We start from the raw sequence: 24,817 nt of genomic DNA, 5'->3' as shown, positions 1-24,817 counted from the left end.
GGGACAAAAAATTGAAATACTCAACAGTGTTATCCTAGAGTACACAAGCAGTGAAAGCTACTTACTTTTTATATGTGTTGTGAGAGACAAAAACAAGTTTTCCACAGATTTATTAAAACTTTTAGACTGTCCAAGCTCCTGCAAATGGAAAGGTCCAACAGTTAGAAAGCACAAAGTTTTTGCTGTTATACAGTTTCCTTCTCCTGCCATGTACTGCTGAGAAGAGCCCAGCTTTGTTACCTTGCTAACCTCCAGCCAACAGGTGGTAAAGAGGTCACTACAGGATCCACTAAAGCCATCTCTGCCCCAGGCTGAACAAGTTTGGGTCCAGCAGCTTTTCTCTAGAGGACAAGCGCTCGAGCCTCAGCTTTCTTGGTGCCTCTCTGCTAAAACATTCTCCCAGTTTATCAACATCTTTTCTTCAGTGAAGAACCCAAAACTCAGATACAGTACTCCAGATGCAAGCATGAAGTAGAGGACATTAATTACTTCCCTCAAAAATGGGAATTGAATTGAAAATATGTCTCATGATAGACTCTAACCTTTCTACTACTATGCTCATGCAGCATGAGGGGGAAAGAAACCAACATAAGGTAACATTTACATGGCAGTATGATGTTACAGCAGTTATCACTGCTTACTGCATTTCTTTAGCTGGCCTTTACATATGAATAGAACCGTGGGAGGTGCATGAATATCTAAGTATATTTTGCACATACGTATATTTACCTTCATGTTACTTCCTGCTGTGGATTCAGTGTAAGGAGGTGGAGTTGGAGGTACAACAGAAATTTTACTAGAAGGTTAAGAGACAAACAGTGCAAAAGTTAATATCTCATGCTAACACATTGAAAAATAAGCTAAATACACGCTCAGCACCTTATCTTCATTACCTGCCTTTCCTGTAAAATCTGAAGATCTAGGTTCTGCTGCAGGACAGGCTTTTTGCCTGTGTTTATAAGAATTCTTACAAAGACAGACTGAATTAGGTCTGCCTTTCTTTCTCATCAATCATGAGCTGCTCTAGGCAGAACTGTCAACTTAATATCATAAGAAATATGTAATTAGGATAGATTTTCTAGACTTCTTTTTGGCTGGCAGCACTGCAATCTGCGTTCCAAGTGCTGAAATGCAATTCCTGTGCTACATGCCCCATTTTTCTTTCAGATATGTTTTCAGAAAGCAGTTATCTTTATTTACAGTACTATAAGGATCCTTCCTTGCCTGTGTTCAGGGCTGTTTGAGACCTTTTACAGCATTCCAGCCATTTCATCTGTTGTAAATAGCCCTGGGTCTGTAAATAAATAAATACTTAAAAATCTGACTCCAGCCTGTTCTCACAGCACAATCGCAGACCCGAAAGGCAGCTAGCAAACTTCCTTTTGATTCCCTACATACAGCATATGTGAAAGGTAAAGGTAACTCCTTATGCAGCCCTGATTAGGATCATATCTAGCTATCTATAAGAGTTTGTCTCATGCATCTATGCTTTGCAAGGTAGTTGTCAAAATTGACATAACCACTTTGTATCTTGCTTAAAAATAATAATAATTAAAAAAAGAATAGGATTGATTTTCTACTATACCACTTTAAATAGACTGTTATTCCATTATATATCACTGGTGATAATTTGAGCATGCTCATGCTTAGGCCTCAAATCATCAATTTATTATTTAGCATAAAGTAGAGGGGAATATCCCGAATCCTCCTGAATATAGAGCGTCTTGTCCCATATTCATTCTAAAGCTATCAAAGCAGCAAAAACTGCCGTTGGGCAAATATAAACCTTATTGCTTTTATACCTAAAAGATGAGAGACAAGAATTATTAAAAGTGGGTAAAATCTGAACAATGAGCAAAATAGGTATACGAAAGATATAAGTAAATCTAACAAAAATAGCACACATTCCTTCATTTCCAATCAATAAGAAACTATTACTCTAAAAACTGTACTCTTCTCTGAACTTGAGACCCTTCCTATGGGTTGCCAAGGGATAATAGTGCACACTTTTTCCTATATTTTTATCATTTGTACTCCAAAGATACCCAAATCTGTTCTTTATCATAAAAAAATACTAAGTGATATCACGTGTTATAAATCAGCTATACTTCCTATGCAAAGTCTTAGCGTCCTCAGAACATTTGTCCTTTTATGAGTATTACCTCAGTTTCTGATAAGATTTCAAGAGCTTTGCACCAGCTGTTTCATGTCTGCCTGTGAAGGAGAAAAAAGTCACTTAGCAACAACAGCAGTTATTAGTGCCTACATAGCACTTTCTATAAGTCAGTGTATTTTCAGGAAATAGCCTACATTTACAGGAGTTTGTGTACATGCAAACGTACATTAAATCAATCCCCATCTCATAAATCAACATACGTGCAAGGCAACACACAAATCTCTCCTATCACACAAATTTCATTGCAATTTCACCTTCTCCTTTTTCAGGTGGTGCATTCAGAGACGCTCTTCACAAACCCTGAGGACAATCACATAGGGATGCCAATGGGCCCACTACTTGAAGTTGCCAAGTGCCCTCAGCCTCCTGAGGAGGCTGGTGGTGCATGAAAACGTACCTAAACCACAGCATTCAAACATTAGGTTAAGCTTTAAGATGTATTGCAAGATTAGGCACGTGGTAATTTCTTGCATCTTATGACAATTTCTTTCACCTTCCCTACTAGAGAACTGCATGATGTATGACTAGCTCACAAACATACACAAAACCCTTTCCCTCCCCATGGGGAAATAGCAACCATGTCACATTCTTCAGGTCGGCAACCACATGATGTTAAGAACAGCCTGGAACAAGCGCTCCACCAGGCACAAACAATGAAGGCTCACAGAAACGCAGTTTGCTCCTGAGCGATCACAAACAGAAAGAATGGCTAAATGCATGCAACAAACGCCACTGGAGTGGTTTTAATCACCAATCATTCCTAATAATAGCAATGCAGAATAGTATCATGTGATCCAGGCTTTGCTGAAAACTTAATTAATCACATTCCTTACAGGTAAGTAACACATTCTGGTGGTGGTAGGAACAATAACCAACTTACTGATGTCACAAATGTCAAACAGAACTCCAGATTTAATGCTCTATTATTAATAAGTAGTATCTTGATTTGTTGTAACATTAAGTGATTCCTTAGACTCTTAACTGACCAGTCAGTAAAGGCAACCTATCGCTTTCACAGAAACATGATTTTTAGGTAGAAGTTACACCAAATCAATAGAAAGCAGTTCAGATACAACTTTTTTTAAATATTATTCTGCAACGTGAGAAAATTCACTGCAACAAACTCAGTTGATAGAGAATGCTTCACTCGGGTTTAATCATCCAACCAAGAGGGGGCACTGTCTCTCAAGGCCTGAAGGATACATAACTAAGCAGCTGTTGGAAAGGTTCCCGTTTGTTAACGCGTTTAACTACAGCAGCTGGTCTAGTTATAGGAAGCAAACAAAACTTACTGTGCCCTAAAGGCTTACCTCGTACATCCTTAGAATTTTGTAACTTCAACAGCATTACTGTTGGGCTAACTAAGCAAAATGCTTCAAAGCACCCATAAAGCTTTGACAATGCAAGGTGAAAACTCATTTACTAGAGAGAGGGACATTCAGTATCTTGCAATATCAGGTGTATTTCTAAGAAAAATATAAGATTTCCCAACTGATTGTTAAAATTACCAGCTACAGACTTGCTGAAAAGAATATGAGGGAAAATTACTAATAATGGACACAGAATACAACCGTGCTTTAAACAACCAGTCAACTAATCCTTTAAAATCAGAAATGGTCTTAGATAATACTACTCGAAATTTGCCTGATTATATTCTTCCATTTATCAATTTCTTTCAATTCAGGTCTTGCAAGAGATATTCAAGGTCCAGCACTTTTCTTTTTATGAGCAGTTCTTAAATCTAGATAAGATACAGTGCTGGAAATGAAACTGTAATATGAAGGAATAGTCAGGCACAAAGGGAAACAGCCACCTATCTGAAGCGGAGCTTCAAGGAAAGATGAAGGTAATCCTTTCCACCTTACTAGTTATTGTTGGCAAAAAATGAAGATGAACAGCCCCTTGGTTTGTGAATCACATTTGCCATAGGGCAGTCCATCCACATCCTCTACAATTTCTTTCAGTGCACTGTATTTTTAAATCACACTGAAAAGACTGAACAGAAGGCAATCACACAGCTGGCTGAAAGTAAAGAAACAGTTGGTGTTTGTAGCCCTCTGTTGATTTATAGCTATATCTATTTCTTTATTTCAGACTTTCAAGGAATGATGGAATGGAACTTAGTGAAAATAATCAGAGTTCTAACTTCGACAAACAGTGGATGCAAGATCATTTCTTTCCTGCACACAGATTTTAACAGTTCCATATTTATTTCATGTGTCATTGTATTTCTTAGTAGCCTGATGTGCTCATCAAGTCACATCAGTATGGCCAATAATTTTCTTATTTTCATTACTCACACAAACTAAATTATACTTCCAAGCATTTCCTGCTAGCTTGTGTTTATGCTTCATTGAGCGTATAGACAAACAAAGCAAGGTAATGCCTGAGAGATCTTCCACCAAATGTTTGAAGCACTAAATACACCGGTAGACTACATTCTGTGTTTCACTTAGATGAGGGCTACAAACTGCACAGCACGGATTGTTCCAGTGATTACCTTCATCTGGATATTTCTTTGCTCGTTCCTCAAAGAACCATTCACCAGCCTTTACTTTCACATCTCTGAAAACACAAGAAAAAGACATTTGAATCAACATTTTCCAAGAAGTGCATTTCTCTAACCACTTAAACAACTCAACAGTCCTAATTAATCCTACCAGAAAGCTAACATTTCATGACTGCTCACATCGACTGACTTTGCTGTGGATTTGCAAACAAATGACTTCTCTCTTGTTTCTTATTCTCCTCATTTTTGCTATGTAGAAAGCTCACCAAAAGCAATCAGTTCTGCTCTAGGCATTGATGTGAAGCCAGGAGCCCTAGGTCCATTCCAGCTTATACAGACAATTTGCAATACAGCTTCAGGCTCTCGTGCAGCCTGGTAAGATGGGGAAAAGAATCAATGACAGGATATGCTCCTGAGCACAACTAAGGATAGTTACTAGGAAGTACACACTGAATTCAACAACCCTGAAGAGGGGAAAAAAGTCCTTCTTCACTTCTATAGTAGAATGATGGATTCGTGGCCCATTTCTCTTCATTTTGAAGAGGCTAATATCAGTGATGGCAGTGTGATTCATAGATACATGGATCACAGTATTAGAAAGATAATGATTAGTATATATAAAATTATGTCAGATTGAATAGCTGTCAAGAGCAGAATTTCAGCAGGTTTGACTCTTGCGTTGTGTAGTTTCCAACTGAACTAGACAAAGTCTGCAATGTGAACACATCCATTATTAAAAAGGAAAAAAAATATTTAACTGAGGATCCTCTGGAGCCTTACAGTACAAATTCTCATCTAAATGTCTTCCAAGATGTTAGGCCATACCATACCTCTCAGGTCCACATGGATTTTGGGATGCTTATTACAGGATGAAGTTCCACTGAAAAAGTTTCCTCAGTGCAAGTATTGGTAAACTTTATTTTCTACCCAGTCGTTAACTTTCCTTCTTTGAAATCAAGATCTCTGTTACCATCCCCTCTGCCAAACTTCCTTGAAATTGGCAACCAATGTACAGACAGTAAGTTGATGTAGGGGCTTGCCTCCATAGAAAAGCAAAAATCTCTAAACACGAGCTATACTGACATCCATAGAAGCCAGGAAACAAAATCCCTGGACCAACCATTCCATACTCTGCTGTACTCTCTAGGTACATGAAGGAAGAGGTGGCACAGAATGGATTCAGCCCTCTCGACCCCAGTGCAAGCACTACCTGCCTTGGTATTTTCAGTCAGTTCTATGAAGTACATCAATTTTGAAGCTGCAGAGATCTCCTGTTGCCACTCAGCATTAAATGGACAAGAAATAAAGTCAGATGGCCAAAATAATCTGGGGTCTAGGACTGTAGCATTAGCCTCTAGGAAAGGTTCTCGGTAGTGCTGCTGCTGATGTTTGGCTCAGGAAAGATTTACTCTTGTGGTAACCGAGATTTAAAATTATGGTCACTCAGGATTTGAAAAAAAATCAGCACTTCCATTTCTTAGTCATTGCTTCTCCCTCACCAGAATAAGCAGGAGGTGCTGATTAGTACTTACCACACAGCTGCATTCTCTAAGATTTGCAGCCTTGATACAAAGCACACTGGAGGTAACTGAAGGAGACTATTTGAATGAACTCTGCACCAGGATTAAATAAGATCAGATGTAAATTCTGTTTTTTTTTTTTTTTTTTTTTTTGCTATAATGCAAAATTCATAGAAGAATCCCTCTGTATCAGCAAAACAAAAAAATAAAACTTCCTCATAAAAAGTCAGAATATATTCTAACCCATTTAGACAATGCTTTCCCAGTTTGACCATTAAATGTCTGGACAACCTTATGAAATAGTTAAGGATGCACAGTAGTATAATGAGGCACTTTGGTAACTAGATGCTATCTAGAGGGGATTTCCACTGTAGCCACCAAATAACTGGAAGCTAATTTAGAAATAAAAAGAGAAAGTGGGGAAGAGGGGCAAACCAAGACAGGGATACATAAAGTTAATTTTTTAACCTCTATTTCTAGGGTTCATAGCATTAAGCACAGACAGTGAAACACACATCAAAATTTAGCAATTGCTTTGTACTGAATACAGGAGGGGTTGATTTATCTATCTTCTGTGTAAACTGCAAAATACACTGAGGATTCAGAGAGCACCTTTTCAGTGATAGTTTACAGACCTTTACCAGAACACAGAAAGTGACTTCAAACTGCAATTAGAAATTCATTCAGTTTATGACTAATACCTTCTCTCACATTTCTCAGGCATTATTTAAACCTCATTTTGATATCTTAAGAGGGAGTGAGGTGGAGCATTACTCTTGTGTTGGCATATAGTAAAATTTCACCCAAATGCTCACCCTTCATACAGGGATTTGTATCAACCAACAGAGCTGTTGACTCTTTTTCAAGACTTTCTCTTTACTTATAGATCATTGATTTCTTTTTCAATCCATGGTGAGAATATAAGTAAACCATTTGATTTAGGAAGATTCTGATTAATAGAAGGGACTGCGATGGAGTGTTTTGATATAAAAACAGTACCAATACAGTAAAAGAAAGATTATTTCCTTTTCCCAGGAAAACAAAACAAAGGCAACAGAGCAAAATAAGTAAATAACAGTTTCAGAGTAACCAAACTTGGATCTCTGCTCTGACCGACCACGTTTAAGCAGTTCCTGATAAAAAGCAGAAGTTGTTAATAATCTTAAATACATATATAACATGATTTCACACTATTCATTCATCCAGGTTCCTCATCTTGGTAGTATGAGGCAAAACAAACAAGTAACAACAACAAAAAAAAACAACCCAGAAGAAAAAATAATAACGATCAAGAATTGCTATCCTGTGTGGAACCCATCATGATGCACCACTTCAGTATTGACTCGGGGACATGTATTGACTAGAGTGCCATCTAGAGTCCAGATACTAAGACTGTTCTGTTTTCTGCAATTAACATCTTTGCAAGAGACGACACCACCTCTGGCCTACTCTGAAGATGCATTTTGGTAAATGGAGGAAAGGACTTCTGACTCCATAAAGCACAGGGCAAGATTCCTATTAATTCCTCTGGGTCTTCACCTAACATATTCACTCTTTCTGCTGAAGGCTTTGGTTTATTATCTGTTTAAAGCAATAAATACACACAAAAACAGTGAGCGTCCAGTTTAAATACTTTAAAGTTTAAAAAAAGCCAACGTAAACCAAACCAGTGTAATCAATAACTTCCCAAAACCATTAACATTTCTTACCCATGAGCATAACAAACAGTGCATTTCCAAAGGGAGGGATTCAGGCAGACACGGCATTCAGAGCACACTCGATGACTGCACCCATTGCACACTGCACCTCTGTTCATCAGCAATCCAAGGGATTTCTGGCAGCGAGCACAAGACCTCTCCTGGTATTCGTAGCTTACATTTCTTGCCCCTTTCCATCGAAGCTGGTGCAGCTGCATTTTCAGTTTCCTAATCATCCAGGTCAAAAAGGAAAGAAGGAAAAAAAAGCAACAATGCGAGTTACAAGCTGATGACCTGGTTGCACAACATCACTACCAGTCGGAGATATTTCCTTAAGTGTGACCTTATTGTGAGTGCTGTCTGAAGGCATCCATACACATAGTGCACTCTGTGATTCTGTGTATTTTTTGCACTATACATGCAACCACAAAGGTGCATATAGAATAACAGCCTAATACAAATACGGTTCCGTTCACATCAACTTTACCCACTCAGGACAGGACACTGAAATTATGTGTACAAGTGATCACATGCTCACATACAAAAATTTAGGCTAAACTGTGCTCCCTTTTGATGATGTTTATTGATGATATTACAATCTGTTGTTGTTATATTAAGATTACTTGCTTAAAAGAATCAAATAGTAGTAACAAATGTGTCTCCTGAAGGTTAAACAAAAACCACATCTGACCTAAACATCTAAAGCTCTGCCTTCCATTAACCTTGTTTCCATAACAAGCAACAAGAGACAAGATCTGCTAATAGTTAGCTACATCACCAATAGGTGTCAATTACTTTCTAATCAATTCAGATTTTTAATAACCCTTTACTTACTTTTCATAACCATTTAACAAGCCCAGTGATACTTACATAAATGTTTGCTGTAAACAAAGTTTATGTGTCTATAATTTATGAAGAGACTAAAACCTTCTAACTTGGCAATAGAAATACCATGTTCTACATGAGGAAGCAACGTGGCAAAGCAAGCTACAAGGAAATCCTTACACAATCCTTAATACAAAGCAAATGAACTGCTGAAGGATTATCCTTTATCCCTTACAAGTGGGATACTTGTACAATGTGAAATAATTACACAGAATCCTTTTTCTAACCAATGACACCCATCAACATCCACTGAGAAAGTGCAGTGCTCTTGTTATCTGCTGTATATGAGAAGGAGCAGAGATGGATTCAGCACAGTAAGGAGGTATCTGACAGTCCTTAACTTCAGTCCTGGCTCAAAAGAGGTTAAATTAGCCAGCCACAGGTCTGAATGTGTTCTGCATTATCAGGGCTATTCAGGCATATGTAGGAACGTGATAATAAGAACGTCATAAAGCCTTCACTGGGGAAGAAATAGAGGCACCAGCTGAACTGTCTGTGAATGTTACGTAAAGTTCACTAAGTAGATTATTCCCTGAACAGTATTTGCTCATCTTTAATGTAGTCAATAGCAAGATAAATCCAAGAGGCTCTGTTTAACTCCCAGTTTTCCCACAAAATTAAAACTTACCAGCTAACAAGAAACAAAAGAAGGAATACATTGGGAATGACAGCAAAGAGGAAGAAGAGCACTCCTGAGAAAGAAAAAGAACAGAAATACACGAAAAGAGGAAAGGCAAGTACCTTATTCTTTCTTCCTCTGTTTTTCTCACCCTCTGGTCACGGTACAGGACTTCCAGAACAGCCTCTCGCTCCAATTCCTTAAGGAAGTTTAGATTAAATTCACAGGCCATTTTTCCCCAAACTTCACAACTCCTGACTTACTGCTCTACCACATCCAAAACAATGGATGCTACGTTAGAGAATATAAAGGGGCTCTTAAGAGATCTGAGTGTTTATCAAGTGTTGTCTGTCTTCTTACTTCATTGGTGATAGGTTTTGCTGCGTCACGCTCTTGAAGAAAAAAATAACTGTGTCTGTCTTCACTCAAGGCATCATTTAAGTGTCTCTGCTACCCAGGGAATATGAACAGCAAGATTACAGCAGCCTTGACTTTTTCACATCAAAGAACTTGCTCTCTGCAGAGTGGTTCCAAAAGGGATGAGAGCTTGCAGCAAGGTCCCAGGTATGGCTTTAACTGCCACCAAGTGGAGGGAGAATTCACTGACAGCCAGCACAAAGGATTTGGGAGAATGGTTTGCTTCACTTGGTCTTGTAGATTAGGAACTTCAGGATCTAGACAGAAAAAATAATGTTTCATTATCCCTTCTCCTCGTTTCTTTAAGTGATTTCAATAGTATTTGAGTGATAACTCTGCAGAACACATTTTGCTGTACTCAAGACCTTTCATGAACAAATCCAGATACACGAGAGATTTTAAGACAGCCTAATTCTTCAGAAAGCCTCGATGTAACACGCTCTGCTATGAATCTCCATGTTTTTCAGGCAGTCGGTACGAAACAACCAATAAAGCAGCCCAAATTTGTTTCCAGCACAGGCCCCATGACAGGAAGAGTCACATTGGTTGAGGCAAATCCTCCTTTCTAATCTCATCTTACTGAAAAGACAAAACAACACAAGCCTGTAAGAAAGATGGGAAAGATCCTCTAAGAGTCATTTCTATCAATAACCTGACTTCTGTTAAGCCTAGATAAGACATTTTTCACACAATAATGACATTATCTTTGTTAATACACACAAACACCAGAACGTTAAGATACGTATTTTTTTGTAGCTCGGTGCACTGACCATTTTTGCACCAAACATGATATTAACGCACAAACATATGAGACGTATAAAAATCAAAACAGATTCACAAATGTGGTTTGGATATATTCTCTGACCTTCATTTCTGTAGAACTCCTACCTAAAGATAACAAAATTTTAACGTAGCAAAGTAGACAAAGTTATTCTTCAATCCAACTTAGCTAACACTCTATATTCGGTTTTAATATTACTGTTTAGTGCATATTACAGCAAACGTAAGTGCGTTGCAGTTACAAAACACCAAATATTAAAGATGCATGTGTGAAAACAAGTCAAGTGTTCTAAACGTCATGTGAGCTAAATACAGTCAGATTTTCCACTAGGGCAGAAGGGGAGAACTTCACGGTAGCAGTTAGAGGTATTTCACTGACACATTTCAGCTGAGAACCCAACCAAATGGCACATTATTTTAAAGCATTATGAGAGTTTTCAGGTTAAAAGAAAGACCTTCAGCCGTATGAGTGACAAGGAATTTTTGAAGCCACAGGGAATTAGTTTACATACAGCTTGCCACAACTGAACTGTGTGCTTTCACACAAGCAAAAAAGGCGGGTAATAACTTCCACTGCTACAAACAGAATGCATCCCATTATTTTATATTTTTTTAATGACGTTCTTCAACAGACACCAAAAGGGCAAAGCGTTTCACAGAAGTGTTAAAAAAGAAAAAGCCTGGCTTCCTGTGGAAACAAAAGAGACAGAGATAGGCATAATCACATTTTGTTTCCTTACCAAGTGCATTTTCACAGGATATTACTCAGTTGAAACCTAAAAAGCAATTTTTTAACATGCTGTTTTCAAAGGCCCCCACTGCCTTCACCTGCTTTAATCTTTCACCTCAAGGATATGACCAAGGATTGACAGATGCTTAGAGCCTTTGATGCTGTTTAAGTCAGTACAATCTGAAAGAGCAGTCAGCACAAACTCGGGGAGCTCTGCATCACACAGGGCAGTGAAACAGCCATCACAGCATCCAAAAGCTGTGACTTTATAGAAAGCCCCAAGGCTGGTGTATTTACAAAGTCATCAGAATATCCTGCTGAAACATCAGAATAAGCATGTAAATTCATGACAGCCATTGGTAGGGGGGACATCAAATAAAACTGCTCCAGAGATCCTAATGAAAATACACAAGGTCTTACTGAGCTACTAAGAACACCCCAGTGTGCAACAGCTACTAGGAGCAACAACAGCTCTTAAGAAAGCACAGAAATAGTCATTGCTTGGTATCCCTTCCAAACTCTTCAATAAAAAAGGACCCAACTCCTCCTCCACAGAAAAGGAGAAAGCTTTCCATATTTCAAGTCTATATCGGAAAATGGATTTCAAATGACATCTTTACAAATAATAATAATAATAATAATTAAAGGCACACAGAATCTTAGAGACTCAATTTATTTTTTAAGAACTATATTTTCAGCTGTTCAAGCCTATACAAATCTAAACAGCACAAGGGAAGGAATAGTTTGCAGCCTTCCTTCTTTCCACATAGCCATTCCCACAGCTATGCTCTCCAGGAGGAACAGCAAGATTCCTCAAAAAGACTTACGACCTCAGTCCGTTAGTGACACCACAAACATCACCACTCACACCAGCTGGTCTATTGGTAGACCTCCAATTCCATCCACAGTGATAGGTCTTTTCAGCACTGAATCTCCTGCCACCATCAGAGAACCAAAAGGGGCTAGGATCATCTTCTGACACCAAAAAGCAGAACAGATCTACTGCAGAGAGAAGTGCCAGCAGCCCTGTGTCTAACAGCATCTGCGCTGTGCAGAGACAAAAAGCCTCCCTGGCTCACTGCTAGGCAAGATCACCATATGCTACAGAGAATAAAGATAAAATCCAGCAGAGAAACAGGAGTTCTACGAGTGCTGTCATTATTTTTTTTAATCTTCATGAAGATTTAACCTCAAGTAACCACTGTGTTCCATCAGATTTTTTGCTCTTTCAAAGGTAATTCAAAACCTCACGTATAAATGGGGCCCTTCTGAATGGAATTAGCCTTGTGCTTCACAACAGATTTGAGTCCTGAGACATTTCAGCCCAACTTGAATGCTTCCCGGAAAGGCTCACCACCACTGTAAAAGAAGAGCCTTTCTAACACTGAAGCTGTTTGCACTAATTTCATTTTTCAATAGCATTAATGTTGCTTTTTCTGTGCAAGGAGGGTCATTACAGGAAAAAACAACTTAAAACCTCCACAGATGCTCTACTTTCATGTTTACCCATCAAATCTATCCATCTTTCACAGTCAGCTAAGCTCACAAAACCAAGCACCTTCTGTGTAAAACCAAAAGTAACAGCAACCTGGTGAGTAAATACCATGATACTTCTCCCTCTTCAGCACAAAGATCGTATATTTCTTTCCCCACGCATTACTTTAAACAACGTATTTAAGAAAATTTAGCATCAGGCAGATTGTAGAGTAGCTTTTTGATGATATCCTGTCAGTCCACCCATAAAGGAGATCAGAGAACCAACACGGTCACATCTTAGGAGAGCAAGGTGTGTATGCATAGAGTGCAGCCTCAGAAGACTTTGCTTTTTTTTCTTTACAATCAAGATAAAATAGTATGCAGCTGAAACTTAATCAAAAGGCCCACACAAGACAAGGTACAGTTTGCGAGAAATGGTGTATTTTATACAATTTTAAGCTTACAGATGCTTGACCTGGTAAGCTACTTCCTCTTAAAGCAATTTTCCATTGACGTATTATTGACCTCCTTTCAGATTCTTCAGCATTAGCAAAGTAAAGATAACTAAATAAGTACAGTTAAAGTGATCTTCTTAAGCTGGAGCCTTCACTGACCTGAGAGAGTTGGATAATTTCATTAATTAACCCCAAAGGTAGAGGTCTTACATCAGCAGCTAGGACACAGGTTAAAGAGGTTCAGAATAAAGATGATCATCACTAAAGCTACTGGAACATATGGCTATTTTACGTCTTGTAGATACCATACATTTATTGTTAATGAAGAACATTACAAGCATTATTTCATATAGCCTTGCAACAGTTCAATTTTCACATCCTTATGTTAATATATTAACTTGTAAGTGCGCACACAATACATTTATATTACCAGATCTATGTCTTGTGATTTTGATAATCCCACCTCAACAGTTAACACAAAAAGATGACATTTTAAGTTGCAATTGTGACCCTCCCACAAAACCTTTGCAGCCAAAACAAAGCCAACTCAGTAAGTAAAAACGCCTTCACTCGTGTAATGTCATATAGAACAGTTAGGAAAAAAAAAAAAAAGCTGCCCTTACCTTTTCAACAGCCATCAAAGGCAGATACGGAGAAGCAAACTGCTTTAAGAGATGAGTAGCACTCCTGCTATTTACTTATCTTCCCTGAAAGAAAACCAGTAGTTGTTCTCCACCAAAATCAGACCGAAGTACGTACGCAGAAGGGCATCCTCAAAACAGAAGCAATCAAAGAGCTCCGGCGTTGTAACAGTTTTTGCAGCCTCTGGTTTTGTCACCAGCAACAATCAACCAAAGAGAAGTTAGTCATCTTTCTAACATCAAAAAGAGACTCAGCACAACAGAACACAAAAGCTGACTGATAACAGCAAAGCAGGCTTGGTCTCCAAGCCACACACAGGAAGAGAAGAAGATTTGAATTCTACATAATTTCTTTTTCTGATACCATAGATGTGAAAATACTACTAACCTCAACGTCCCCAGAACTCACACAGAAAACACCGCTTGCATCATAAGCAGCTCTTTCTTCAAAAGAAAATACTCTGCTCTGAATGGCAAAGTAATTAATAGAAACAAACAGAGAAAAGCAAACAGACCAAAATAATTCATTTTTACCGACTAGTAAAAGCAGAAAATTAGCCTGCCTACAAGAAGTAAACCTGATTTAAGTTAAAAAGTAGAGTTCTATTTGGATTAGATACCTCAGTTCACTCTATTAGAGAAACAAGCACAAGCAATGAAGTTCCAAAATGAATCTAATTTATTTAAAAGTCTGGAAATTTTCCTGGAAAGTCCTTTCTTATAGGCTGACTCTATCAGATAAATGATAGATAAACTATAGAAATCCTCCTTAGCATCTTGGGTATTAGAAGAAATACTGGTTTTAGTTAAAATTAAATCAAACTCTGCAATTCTACTCACGTGGCAAAATGAATCCACCTGCAATCTGGTAAACTCCTTACGTTTGGTTGGTTCAAGTATTCCTACCTGTGCACATCGAGCCTAACTACGTTCAACTGTATTGCTCAAGAGACAGCAACAGCTAGCAAGGCACGGAGCTAAGCCAAAGAACACATGGATAATCTGAGCCTTCGTTTTAGGCAAAACTTTAACTAAATGAAATAAGCCACAGAGTGTAACTAACATCATTAGAAGGCTCATTAAGCCAGGCTGGAGGAACAAAGCCATGAAGGTACACCTGAGGCCAACATCAATACACCTACCAGAGCAGGGCAAAAATAATTATCTAAATTGCTCTTGGAGAATTCCACTGAGGAGAACTTTGCAACCCACCCTAGAAATCTCTTCATGCTTCGTTATCTCCACTGCTGGCTCTGCTGGCTGAGGGGAGGAGGTTGGGTTTATCCTCCTGGTCAGAAGCAGCAGGACTTAGGGTCTGACAAAGGGTTTGGGATACAGAGCAGAGGCACGGCCCCAGAGACAGACCTGGAGGCATTCAAGGCCAGGCTGATGTGGCTCTGGGCAGCCTGCTCTGGTGGTTGGTGACCCTGCACATAGCAGGGGGGTTGAAACTCGATGAACATTACGGCCCTTTTCAACCCAGGCCATTCTATGATTCTATGACTCGTTCTATTCCACATGACCTCTCGGATCGGATCTGAACGCCAACCGCCCACTACCGGGCACGAACACCAGAGCAGTCTCCCCGCCCAGACCTCGTGCGGTCGCTATGGAAACCACGCCACCGTGGGGGCGCAGAACCAAACCAGCCGGTAGCTGCGGCTGACGCAGCGCGCCCCGTTGCTACGCGCCCGAGACGCACAGCGCGCTGCCCAAGGCGGAGTAGTGCGCAGGCGCACTGCCGGCCGTTCGATCCGGGGGGCGCCCGACAGCGCCGCTCTCAAGCGCGGACTGGCGCCAGATGCGCAGGCGCAGAGCAGACTAGCACAGCGAGGGCGAGTGGGAAGCGGCCGCGCATGCGCAGTGTGAGGCGCGTGGTGGAGAGCGGGGCGGTGCCGAGCGGGTTCTTACGGCGTGCGGGGCCGCGGCGGGACGATGGACGATTTCCAGGCGGGGGAGGAGGTAACGTTCGGGGGTAGGGCGGCGTTAGGGTTGCCCCGGCGTCTTTTTTCGGGAGGCCGTGGGCCGGCGGAGGGTCTCGCGTTCGCCCCTCAGCGCTCCCCGGGCCTCTGGGAGCCCCCGGCCGCGTCGCGCCCAGCGCTGGGCGATGCCGGCGGTGTCTGCGTGCCGGGCAGCGGCTGGCGGAGGGCAGGAGAAGGGCTCCTTCGTGTGCCCAGGGCCTGCGGTGCCGCTCCTGCGGAGGGCCGGCGTTCTGAGCGGGACGACTCCACTGCACTGTTCTTAAGCACGTCCGCCGTGACTCGGTCAGACAATAGCAAAGCAGCTGTAGAGATGGAGGCGTGTCGGATTCACGCTGCTTTGTCCTGGTTGCTGTGCTATGCAGGTGGGGCCGCCCCATCTCTGGAGATGCCCAAATGTCACTCGGAGCTTTGAGAGGAGGCTGAAGGCGGTAGGGAATGCAGACGCTAGATTTCCCTTTTGGTTTCCAGGAGGCAGTTTTCTTTATATGACCGGCTGAAACTGTCATGACAGCTTCTCCTTGAGCTGTGAATCCACGCTTGGTCTGCATCAGCGCTCTGAAGATGTCGGTTTCATTCCACTGTGAGCCGTGTCTGCACACTGAGGCTGTCTGCAGCCCGTTCTGTGAGCCACGGGCATTAATGCCTACCATAAAATGGGTTTACATGTGGACAGATATGCTGTATGCATTATTGTATGATGCTTTCAAGTTAAAATTTGGGAGCTTGAACTCAGTGTCAACGTCAGTTCATCTGTTACTTTTGATCATTGTGCTAAGGATGTTCCCTTGCCTGGGTTCAGGGAGCTTCAGTAACTATGAGCTATGCCAGACTCTGCATCTGGCTCACAAGAAACCTGACAAGCATAACTTAAGCTTCTAGTGTATCTTCTTAACAACGTTTGAACTGTGTATGTAGAAGAATGTGTTCACTGATTTAAATTTCTCTTTTTTTTTCATAGACATCTTTTGTTGTTGACGAAGTCAGTAACATCATTAAAGAGGTAAGCTAACACTCTCACTTTGGTCTAGAAGTACACTGTGCTGTGTGCTAAAAAGCATTCAAGGAAGTCTGTTATCTGGAATTGTATTACATGTGAGTTAGGCTATTATTGAGGCGTAGGTAATCGTGGATTAATTTAACCGTTGGGAGTGATACCTCGGCTTAGTTGTGATGTGTGTTACAACTTCAAAAGACAATGAAAATAACGTTATATACTTCCTTCTGGTTGCAGTGTACCCTAATTAGAATTTCTAGGTGGATGCTATATGTTAAAACCTGTCAGACAGATGCTATGTTTCATTAACATACAGCATTTCATATAGATCATCCTCATGTGCACGTTACTGTGTCCTTTGGAGATTGCTTTTCCTCCACAATGAATAGTTTGTTTGAAATTCTTGTTGCTAAGGAACTCATTCTTGTTGCTAAGAAGAGGTTTGGTTTTTCGTGTCCAGTTCCTCTTGCAGAGTAGGCAGGTCTGTAAAGTGGGTGGGCATGCTCTGCTACGCACTGCTGTCTCATCTGAATCTGAAGTACTTTTGTAGTTACTTCTCGAACAGTTTCTGCTGGAAAAATGTAGTGATGAAAGACATGCAACTTTAATGTAGTTTCATTTGTGTCTTAAAGGAGAAGCTTCCCTCATAAGTAAACCGGATTGTTTGGCTGACGGCTTCTGCTCTATTAGTAACCAAAAATTACATGAGTCTTTTGGGTTTCGGTTCTTGTTCCCAAAAATGACTGCTGAAAACTCCATGCATTACTTCTACAGAATAATATCTGTGAAGGAGCTGCTGTTCTGGGCATTTTTTTAGTCTCTTCAGGACTGTTTAAATGTGAGACCCTTTTCATAACTCAAGCTCAAGGACATTGGGATAGGAATTACTGCTAAAGAATAAAGATCCCACAAAGAGAAGGAATACAATTATAACTTCTGTGTCTGGTTCCAACTCTGAATTGCAAGTTCTGCAGCATTTTTAAAACACTTTCAACAACCCTGAGTAGTATTTAGGACTACTGCTGTGTGTGTGCTGTCTCATCCTCAGTGTTCCACATTGAGATGAGTTAATGGGATCTTTGTAGACTGACAGCAACGTAACTTAAGTGTGTGTTGCCCACAGGCCATAGAAAGCGCAATAGGTGGCAATGCCTACCAGCACAGCAAGGTGAACCAGTGGACAACAAGTGTGGTGGAACAATCTCTAAGCCAGCTCACCAAGCTGGGGAAACCTTTCAAGTATATTGGTGAGCTCAACCTTCTGTTTTCTAATAAAGCTGGTACAGTGACACACACAGATGAAATTTAACAGAACACAGTTTAGCACGAGCTGTGTGTTAAGTACTTGTAAGCATGCATGTCTGTTTGTATTTGTGTGTGTATATGTATGTGCTATAATGAGCAAAAATGTAGCTAAATATCAATTATAGCAATACATTAATAAAAGCTTCTCTACTGACAAACAGTGACCTGTGTGATAATGCAAAAGAATGGCGCTGGGCTACATACAGCAAGCTCTTGCTTCTGGGACAACTCCAGTGATGGTAAGAAGCAACACTGCTGGATGCTTCAGCTTGTAACTTTAATACTAAACCTCCTGAAATTAAGCAGCATGGATTTTTATTTTTTCTAGTAAGCTGAGTGCTGTAGTTTGGGAATAATAGCATAGTTTTGTATTTTTCTGCATCACTGTGATTCTGACTAATAAATGGTAATGTGGGCTGCTTAGCTGTTGCGAAAGCTTCATTCATAACATCCTTAAACAATGAATAAACATGTGCCTATAGAATCATAGAATGGCCTGGGTTGAAAAAGACCACAATCATCATCCAGTTTCAACCCCCCTGCTCTGTGCAGGGTTGCCAACCACCAGAGCAGGCTGCCCAGAGCCACATCCAGCCTGGCCTGAATGCCTCCAGGGATGGGGCATCCACAGCCTCCTTGGGCAACCTGTTCCAGTGTGTCACCACCCTCTGTGTGAAAAGAAGCATGCATTTTAATATTAAGTCACTGTAACTTTCTTCTGTCTCTGAAAGCCTTGTTTTGTATTTGTAGGAACCTGCACTGTGAGATGGGAGAATAAGACTATGTACTGTATTGTCAGTGCCTTTGGACTCGCAATATGATTGCCTTGGAATTGGTTGTACTTCACCTCTTTTCTACTCCGGCACTTGATTCCATCTCTGCTCAAACTGTGAATGCACTGAACAACTTCCAGTTTTAATGTACTTTTTCAGTAACTTTTTTCAAATGTGAAAACATGCTGTTCCATGGTTTGTGTTTGTATTTTTAGTATTGTACCAGTGTTGCCACGCTGTCTTAAATCTTTGAGAACTTCTCTCTAAGGTGCTAATACTGAAATCTGCTGCAGCGTAAACATTTTCTCTAGGTTTCTTTTTTAAAACCAAATTAAATAAGACACCGACTTTCACACTTCGTACTTTCAGTTAGCATTAAATTATTGAAATTCATAACCAGTGGTGTGACTCATTTAAACTTAAGCCTGTTGGAATTTCTAAGAGTTTTACTTCTGTTACCTCTCTTTAGCATAGTTTAGGTTACAGCTCACTTCAATATATTCCAAGAAAATGGAATGCTGCATTTCTTGAGGAACCTGTTTAATCTGCCTTTACAGCACTGAAGGCAGAGGAGAGTAACAAATGTCTTCATTTAAAAAAAGGCAAGCTTTTTGCATTCTAGAAGTGCTTAGCAAGCTATGTGTAAGAAATCACTTGCCAATGCCTTCAGTGTATTAAGTCAGTCTTGCTCTTGCTTCCTGCTAAGCCTTCTATACTTACTTTTCTGATCAAGAAGATGACAAGTTCTGACAAACTGTCAGTTTCAGACTGCCTCTGTGAACTATAATGCTGCTGCTGAACATGTTGTTCCTGTGAACACTTGGTAATTAGAAAGACAGTTGTCTAATTAAGAAAATGTGAGTGATATGCATTTCCTTATTCCAGTTAGGAAGCTGTATGAGATGTTTCAAAACCTGTCAATCTGGCTGTCTGCAAACAAACCACCACCACCACCATTCCCTGATTAACGTGTGCAAACACAGCCTCCTGGATCCCATCCGAGTAACCAAGTTAGAATATACATAAAATATACAAGAAGTGAAAACAGTAGGTAGTAATGCAGAAGGAAAATAAAAACCAAGATAAAGATACAAAACTTTATTATGAACATATTTAACAATGATTATGCACATGAAGTCTTCCAAGAAACTCAATACTCAACTTTTGCTTGAAGTAGTATTTTTTGGTTCATATTTAAGACTAGGATGGAAGCTTTCCAACTTAACAGATAATTTGCTGTCCTCAGTACAACCTCTAAACACACAATATTTAACATGTCCTCATGCACGCTTTGTCAAAGCAGCATTTAATTTACAGCTTCTCATTAAACAGAGCATTTATCTTACACATTTTATACCATTTTGGTACACAAATACTCCATATTTTAGCTTCATTTTACATATTTACAAACCTCTAAAAAATTTACAGTAATGCAGTGTTTCTTACTGGCATACTCAAAAGGAAGCGGGCAAAAACTAGACTGGATACTGGATGACTGGCTACCAGGTTGTCTTTTGGCTCAGAGATAGGAGATTAAGTCCCTTCTAGCTGGAAACATCCTTATTTTATTTTATTTTTTTAACCACAGTAGTTCCATAGGCCTGCTGGACTTCCTTACTCATGCTGAACCTTATGCTACTTATTCTTTGCCAGTCCCAGAAAAGCTTCCAACCACTCCTAACACCACCTCTATTTAAAGCACGTGCTGCAGAAAACGGCTGCCACGAATGGGTTCATACTCAACTATAATTGATTCCTTGGAAGTCCCATCTTGATCACAATGTACATGGAAGCCTTGCAGTTTTTTTTCTAGCAAGCAGCTCCTGGAGAGCAGCAGCACTACACCTGTGGTAACTCTTGGTTTTCCAAGCTCCAGTAGGGCATGAAATCTTGAACTATTTTTAACATAAAGCCTAATCTGGCTTCTGATCCAGATCTCTTCTGCTTTGTCCTTATGTTATAATACATTTGTTGGTGGTGAATTTATGCCACCTACTCCCAAGCTGTTTGCAATCCAGATTGCAGTATTCCTCAAATACTATCTCTGATAAGGACAGTGAAGTTGAGATATCTTGCTAGCAGATCTGCTTCACTTTTTCACTATGAACAGTATTTGCTATGACAGTTCTTCACTCAAGCTTACTATTACACTCTAGCCCTTCTGAAATACTGAACTGTTTTGTACGGCAAACACTGCTTAGACAATCTCTAAAGAAATTAACATTATTTTTGTAGTGGGACACTTCACTTGAATATTTCCCTATCTGAGCTTTCCTATTTTCATTTCCAATGTAGTCGTGTGGAAAAGTTAAGGTAGACAAAATGGCAAGTGGAACGGGCTGAGAACAGCTTTGAAAAAATCACATTTTCCAAGCTAGATTTAAATTATTTTTAGCCAATAGAATCCCAAAGCATGACACTGTACTTCAGGTTTGACTGTAACAACCAGCTCAGACTGCAATAAGAAACAGTATGCTTTGCACGTCTGTCAAATAAAGTATTTTATCAATTCAGAACAACTCAGAATTAAACAATATGACAGTCGAAGAGATTTGAATAGGTAAGGATCTGCATTTTTGAAAACCTAATTCCTGTACTCACTCCAGTGCAAGTGAAAAGGGCCTGGGGTATACAACAAACGTCTGGTTGGCTTTGGAGTCCAACTCTGCAAATTCAAACAACTGTAAGCCACAAGAAAGATCACATAAGGAATAATAAAAATGAGATTGGGCTCATCTCTTTGAGGTTAAAAATGTCACCCCTTATACTTGTTAAAAACAGCTAAAAGAAAATGCTGAGAGTATGGCTTCCTAGAGTTGGTTAACAAAAAACCCACCAACTTGGTACACCTCTGTGATGTTTCCCTGTACATTCTTCTAAATGGACACCAACTAACAACAAAATTAAAAGCTCTTTCTCTTCCCCCTTCTTCCTGGCCCCCCTCGCCTTATATCCTTGCTTTAGCCACACAATAGTGCTTTGGCCTTTAACATACGATAACTTGGTACACAAAGGTGTAAATTCCAAATATCCTCAAAAATTACACATTACATACACACACAAAATCTTACCACAAGTCTCTAACAGAGTGCAGATTTAAATCTGAACTATTTTTTAATGACAACAGAGTTGCAACCACGTGAAGCAGTTCCTTTGATCATCTGTAAGTAAACTGCTACCCTGTAAAGTTTCCCTTTAATGCTCTTGAACAGCTACAGGGAGGTTATTGTGCTGCAACAGCCTAAACCAGCTGCACAAATGCAGAATAAATCTACACCCCCCAATGTGATTCAGTAAGTTTAGTACGACTTCATTGCACTGCTTTGCTTAGACTAGTTCTGTCGTAAGCATGATTTACTAGTGTAAGCCAGCACCATTTTCTGCCTAATAAATCTTTTCTACAGCAGCAGGGCAGAGAAATATTACAAAAGCACATTAAAGTTATGAATCTATTTTGTAAAAAAGAAAAGACTGGTCAAGTCCTTGAAAATACAGAAGTAGCTGGAAACAAATAGCATCCACATAAATATAGAGCTGAACAGTGGTGTGGCAAAACAATGGCTTTTAAACAGAGAAGCAGCAGCACTGTATGAGGAGTACTGCATTCCCATATAACTCTGTTCCAGCACAGACTGGAATACAGAATCATAAAATGTATGGGTGAAAATTCCAAACAGTACTGCTGGCAACTATGGTATGACAGAGAAGTTGAGCTATGCACAGAATGCACTCAAAAGCTGTTAAGCAACTTCAATGCATGAGCACCCATAACTGTTCCCAGAATGCACATTAACTGCCAATAAATACAACTTCATGAAAAAGTCTGATGTAGAAAAAGCATCTAAAACGAAATGTTTGGAAATATGAAGTTATACTTCTCTGCAGAACTTCATACTATCTTCCTGTAAGCCTAACAGTCTCCTCCAGAACACGCACACAAAAAAAGTTCTGACTTCCTTCTGAGGTTTATTGCTGCCTAAGTATTTTCTGTTGAAAGGGCTGTTAAGAAAAACCAACAACAAAACAAACAGTTTTGCTGGGGTGATAAAGCATGTTGTGATTTGATAAAGCATGTTAAGAAACCTGTATCACACAAATAACTTTGGACCACAGCCCATTTTTGCTCACTAGAACCTGACTATTTGCACATATCCCACACTTACAACGTATCTGGTAAATCCATTTAAACGAGTTAAAAGAACAGTTTGAAGTCTATACCACCGCTTAGAAGGAGGAATGGGAAGCTTTTGTTGGTCTGCATTTCTAAAAAATAAAATTAAATTAAAAAAAAATGGAGGCAGAAGAGAGAACCTTAAAGCACATCCTTCACTGCCTCCAGTCCAAATGACTAAGGTAGAAAATTGAAAGGGAAAAGAGGCACTTCATACAGCAGTGAACAACAGAAAAGGAGCTAGCAAAAATGCAAGAGGTTTAAGATGCTATGTTCTACATAATCCTAAGGGGAGGGGGAACAACGACGAACCAGCAAGCAGCAAAGAAGCAACTTTAAAATCAGTACATAATCTGTGACACCTCGAAACGGACATAGACTTAAACATTAGTCCAAAGACATCCTGCCATCAGGCATTTCATAAGATGCATATAAATTCTGGTTTCCTTGAGTTCCCACCACAACCTTTTCAAGCATTCTTTTCTTTTCAGCTTTACCTTTGTAAACAGAAACAGAAGCAGAACGTCCTTCCTGGAATTCCATGTTCAGATGACAGCAGACTGTAAGTAAGCCAAGGAAGCGGTCCATCTAGGAAAACTTCAAAATAGCCTTAATTCCAGCTGAACAAGTCTGTCTGTATCAAAATCGCTCCATCAGTCACTGTCCGATTCCTCTTTAAACTTGGCTCTAATGGCTTGGCCATTCTGAAGTGGCATTTCTTCGTAGTCGCTCCTGTGAAACAGGTATGTTTTAAAGCTTCTGAATGTGATGATCAGTTAGTAAGTCTAAAATAGGAAGCTCTAAAATACAATGAGGCATCAAATTGTTACTCGAGTAAGAAGTCTGTATTTTTGTATTTGTTTTGCTTCCTTCTGGGGTTATGAAAAATACGTGCAACTTCTCTCCAGAGACTGATATACAATAAAAATTACTGCAGTAGCTACAAACCACTACTGACAAGGATTAGTATGCAAGCAAGCTGGCACTACTGCTACTCCGCTATTCATCTAACTAAATGAAGGCAAGCCACTTCAGACAATGCACACAGCTACTCTAGCACAGGCTCGTTCAGGTTGCTGCAGTATTAAACCACTCCCACTGGCGTCAGCCCTTCAGTGCCCTCGGTTAAAAGGTGAAAACAACAAGGGCAGATATCCAGTTTGTTCAGCATCTAGAACAGGAAAGCCCCACCTGGATAAGTTTTCATCTGCTACTATAGCTTTTATGTTACATGAACTCACACAAGTCCTGGAAATTTTGCTACATTTGGTTACTGCTAATTCGATAAGTGCTGGATGCTTAAGATGGACCATTATGGTTCTCTGTAGCATTTCTGCATGAACCGCCCCCCTAGCTAACTCCACCTGATTCCTCCAATCTTTCCCAACTTGGAAGGAATTCCTTTCCATTCACATACCTTGCTGCTTTCATCCCATGACTTATCCTATCCTAAATACTAACTTACCCATCTGTATCAGTGCCTTTGCAATTCCTTTGAGAAAACAAAGAGAAAAGAAAACCAAAACAATCAAAACAACATACATTCTCAATGTATTTCTGTTTCAGAATAAGCTTCTGTTATGCAGGCAGGCTACTTTCACTAATAATCTATGAAGTCTTCAGTTATCCAATTAAGATGGAAAAGAATATTACAAAAACAACACACCAGAAACACCACACGTATTTT

The 24,817-nt window shown here is 39.9% G+C and overlaps 3 protein-coding genes across 12 annotated transcripts in view; 1 reads left to right on the top strand and 2 right to left on the bottom strand.

Annotated features, from left to right (window-relative positions):
- The window catches only part of SYTL3 (synaptotagmin like 3), a 29,838-nt gene extending 15,680 nt beyond the window's left edge, over positions 1 to 14,158 (bottom strand). The window contains exons 1-8 of one of the 3 annotated variants that reach the window (XM_040698460.2): positions 13,888 to 14,158; positions 10,189 to 10,426; positions 9,529 to 10,080; positions 7,915 to 8,130; positions 4,677 to 4,741; positions 2,163 to 2,214; positions 730 to 796; positions 66 to 138 (exon numbers count right to left, since the gene is read on the bottom strand). In XM_040698460.2, the coding sequence (XP_040554394.1) occupies positions 66 to 138; positions 730 to 796; positions 2,163 to 2,214; positions 4,677 to 4,741; positions 7,915 to 8,130; positions 9,529 to 9,638 (583 nt within the window). In that variant the 5' untranslated portion in view covers positions 9,639 to 10,080; positions 10,189 to 10,426; positions 13,888 to 14,158. Of the gene's footprint in view, positions 1 to 65; positions 139 to 729; positions 797 to 2,162; positions 2,215 to 4,676; positions 4,742 to 7,914; positions 8,131 to 9,528; positions 10,427 to 13,887 lie in introns of all 3 variants that reach the window. The other 2 variants (XM_040698459.2, XM_015284210.4) reach the window with 2 other exon arrangements.
- Positions 14,159 to 15,767: 1,609 nt separating this feature from the next.
- Positions 15,768 to 19,355, top strand: DYNLT1 (dynein light chain Tctex-type 1). 2 transcript variants are annotated; one of them, XM_419699.7, is made up of 5 exons: positions 15,768 to 15,867; positions 16,846 to 16,887; positions 18,005 to 18,128; positions 18,348 to 18,425; positions 18,937 to 19,355. In XM_419699.7, the coding sequence occupies exons 1-5, from the start codon at positions 15,841 to 15,843 to the stop codon at positions 19,005 to 19,007; spliced, it is 342 nt and encodes a 113-aa protein (XP_419699.1). In that variant the 5' UTR covers positions 15,768 to 15,840; the 3' UTR covers positions 19,008 to 19,355. The 2 variants fall into 2 exon arrangements, with proteins under 2 accessions (XP_419699.1, XP_040554400.1); XM_040698466.2 differs by having other exon boundaries at positions 15,768 to 16,315.
- Positions 19,356 to 20,042: 687 nt separating this feature from the next.
- The window catches only part of TMEM181 (transmembrane protein 181), a 33,434-nt gene continuing 28,659 nt past the window's right edge, over positions 20,043 to 24,817 (bottom strand). For 5 of the 7 annotated variants that reach the window (XM_040698461.2, XM_040698462.2, XM_046939724.1 and 2 more), the window contains 2 exons: positions 24,596 to 24,622; positions 20,043 to 23,862 (listed from right to left, as the gene is read on the bottom strand). In XM_040698461.2, coding sequence (XP_040554395.1) covers positions 23,784 to 23,862; positions 24,596 to 24,622 — 106 coding nt within the window. In that variant the 3' untranslated portion in view covers positions 20,043 to 23,783. The remainder of the gene's footprint in view (positions 23,863 to 24,595; positions 24,623 to 24,817) is intronic. The other 2 variants (XM_025148882.3, XM_015284211.4) reach the window with 1 other exon arrangement.

This window comes from Gallus gallus, chromosome 3, assembly GCF_016699485.2.
Source record: "Gallus gallus isolate bGalGal1 chromosome 3, bGalGal1.mat.broiler.GRCg7b, whole genome shotgun sequence".
NCBI classification, from domain to species: Eukaryota; Metazoa; Chordata; class Aves; order Galliformes; family Phasianidae; genus Gallus; species Gallus gallus.
The sequence above is the reverse complement of the archived record's forward strand: the minus strand, read 5'-3'. Positions and strand labels throughout refer to the sequence as shown.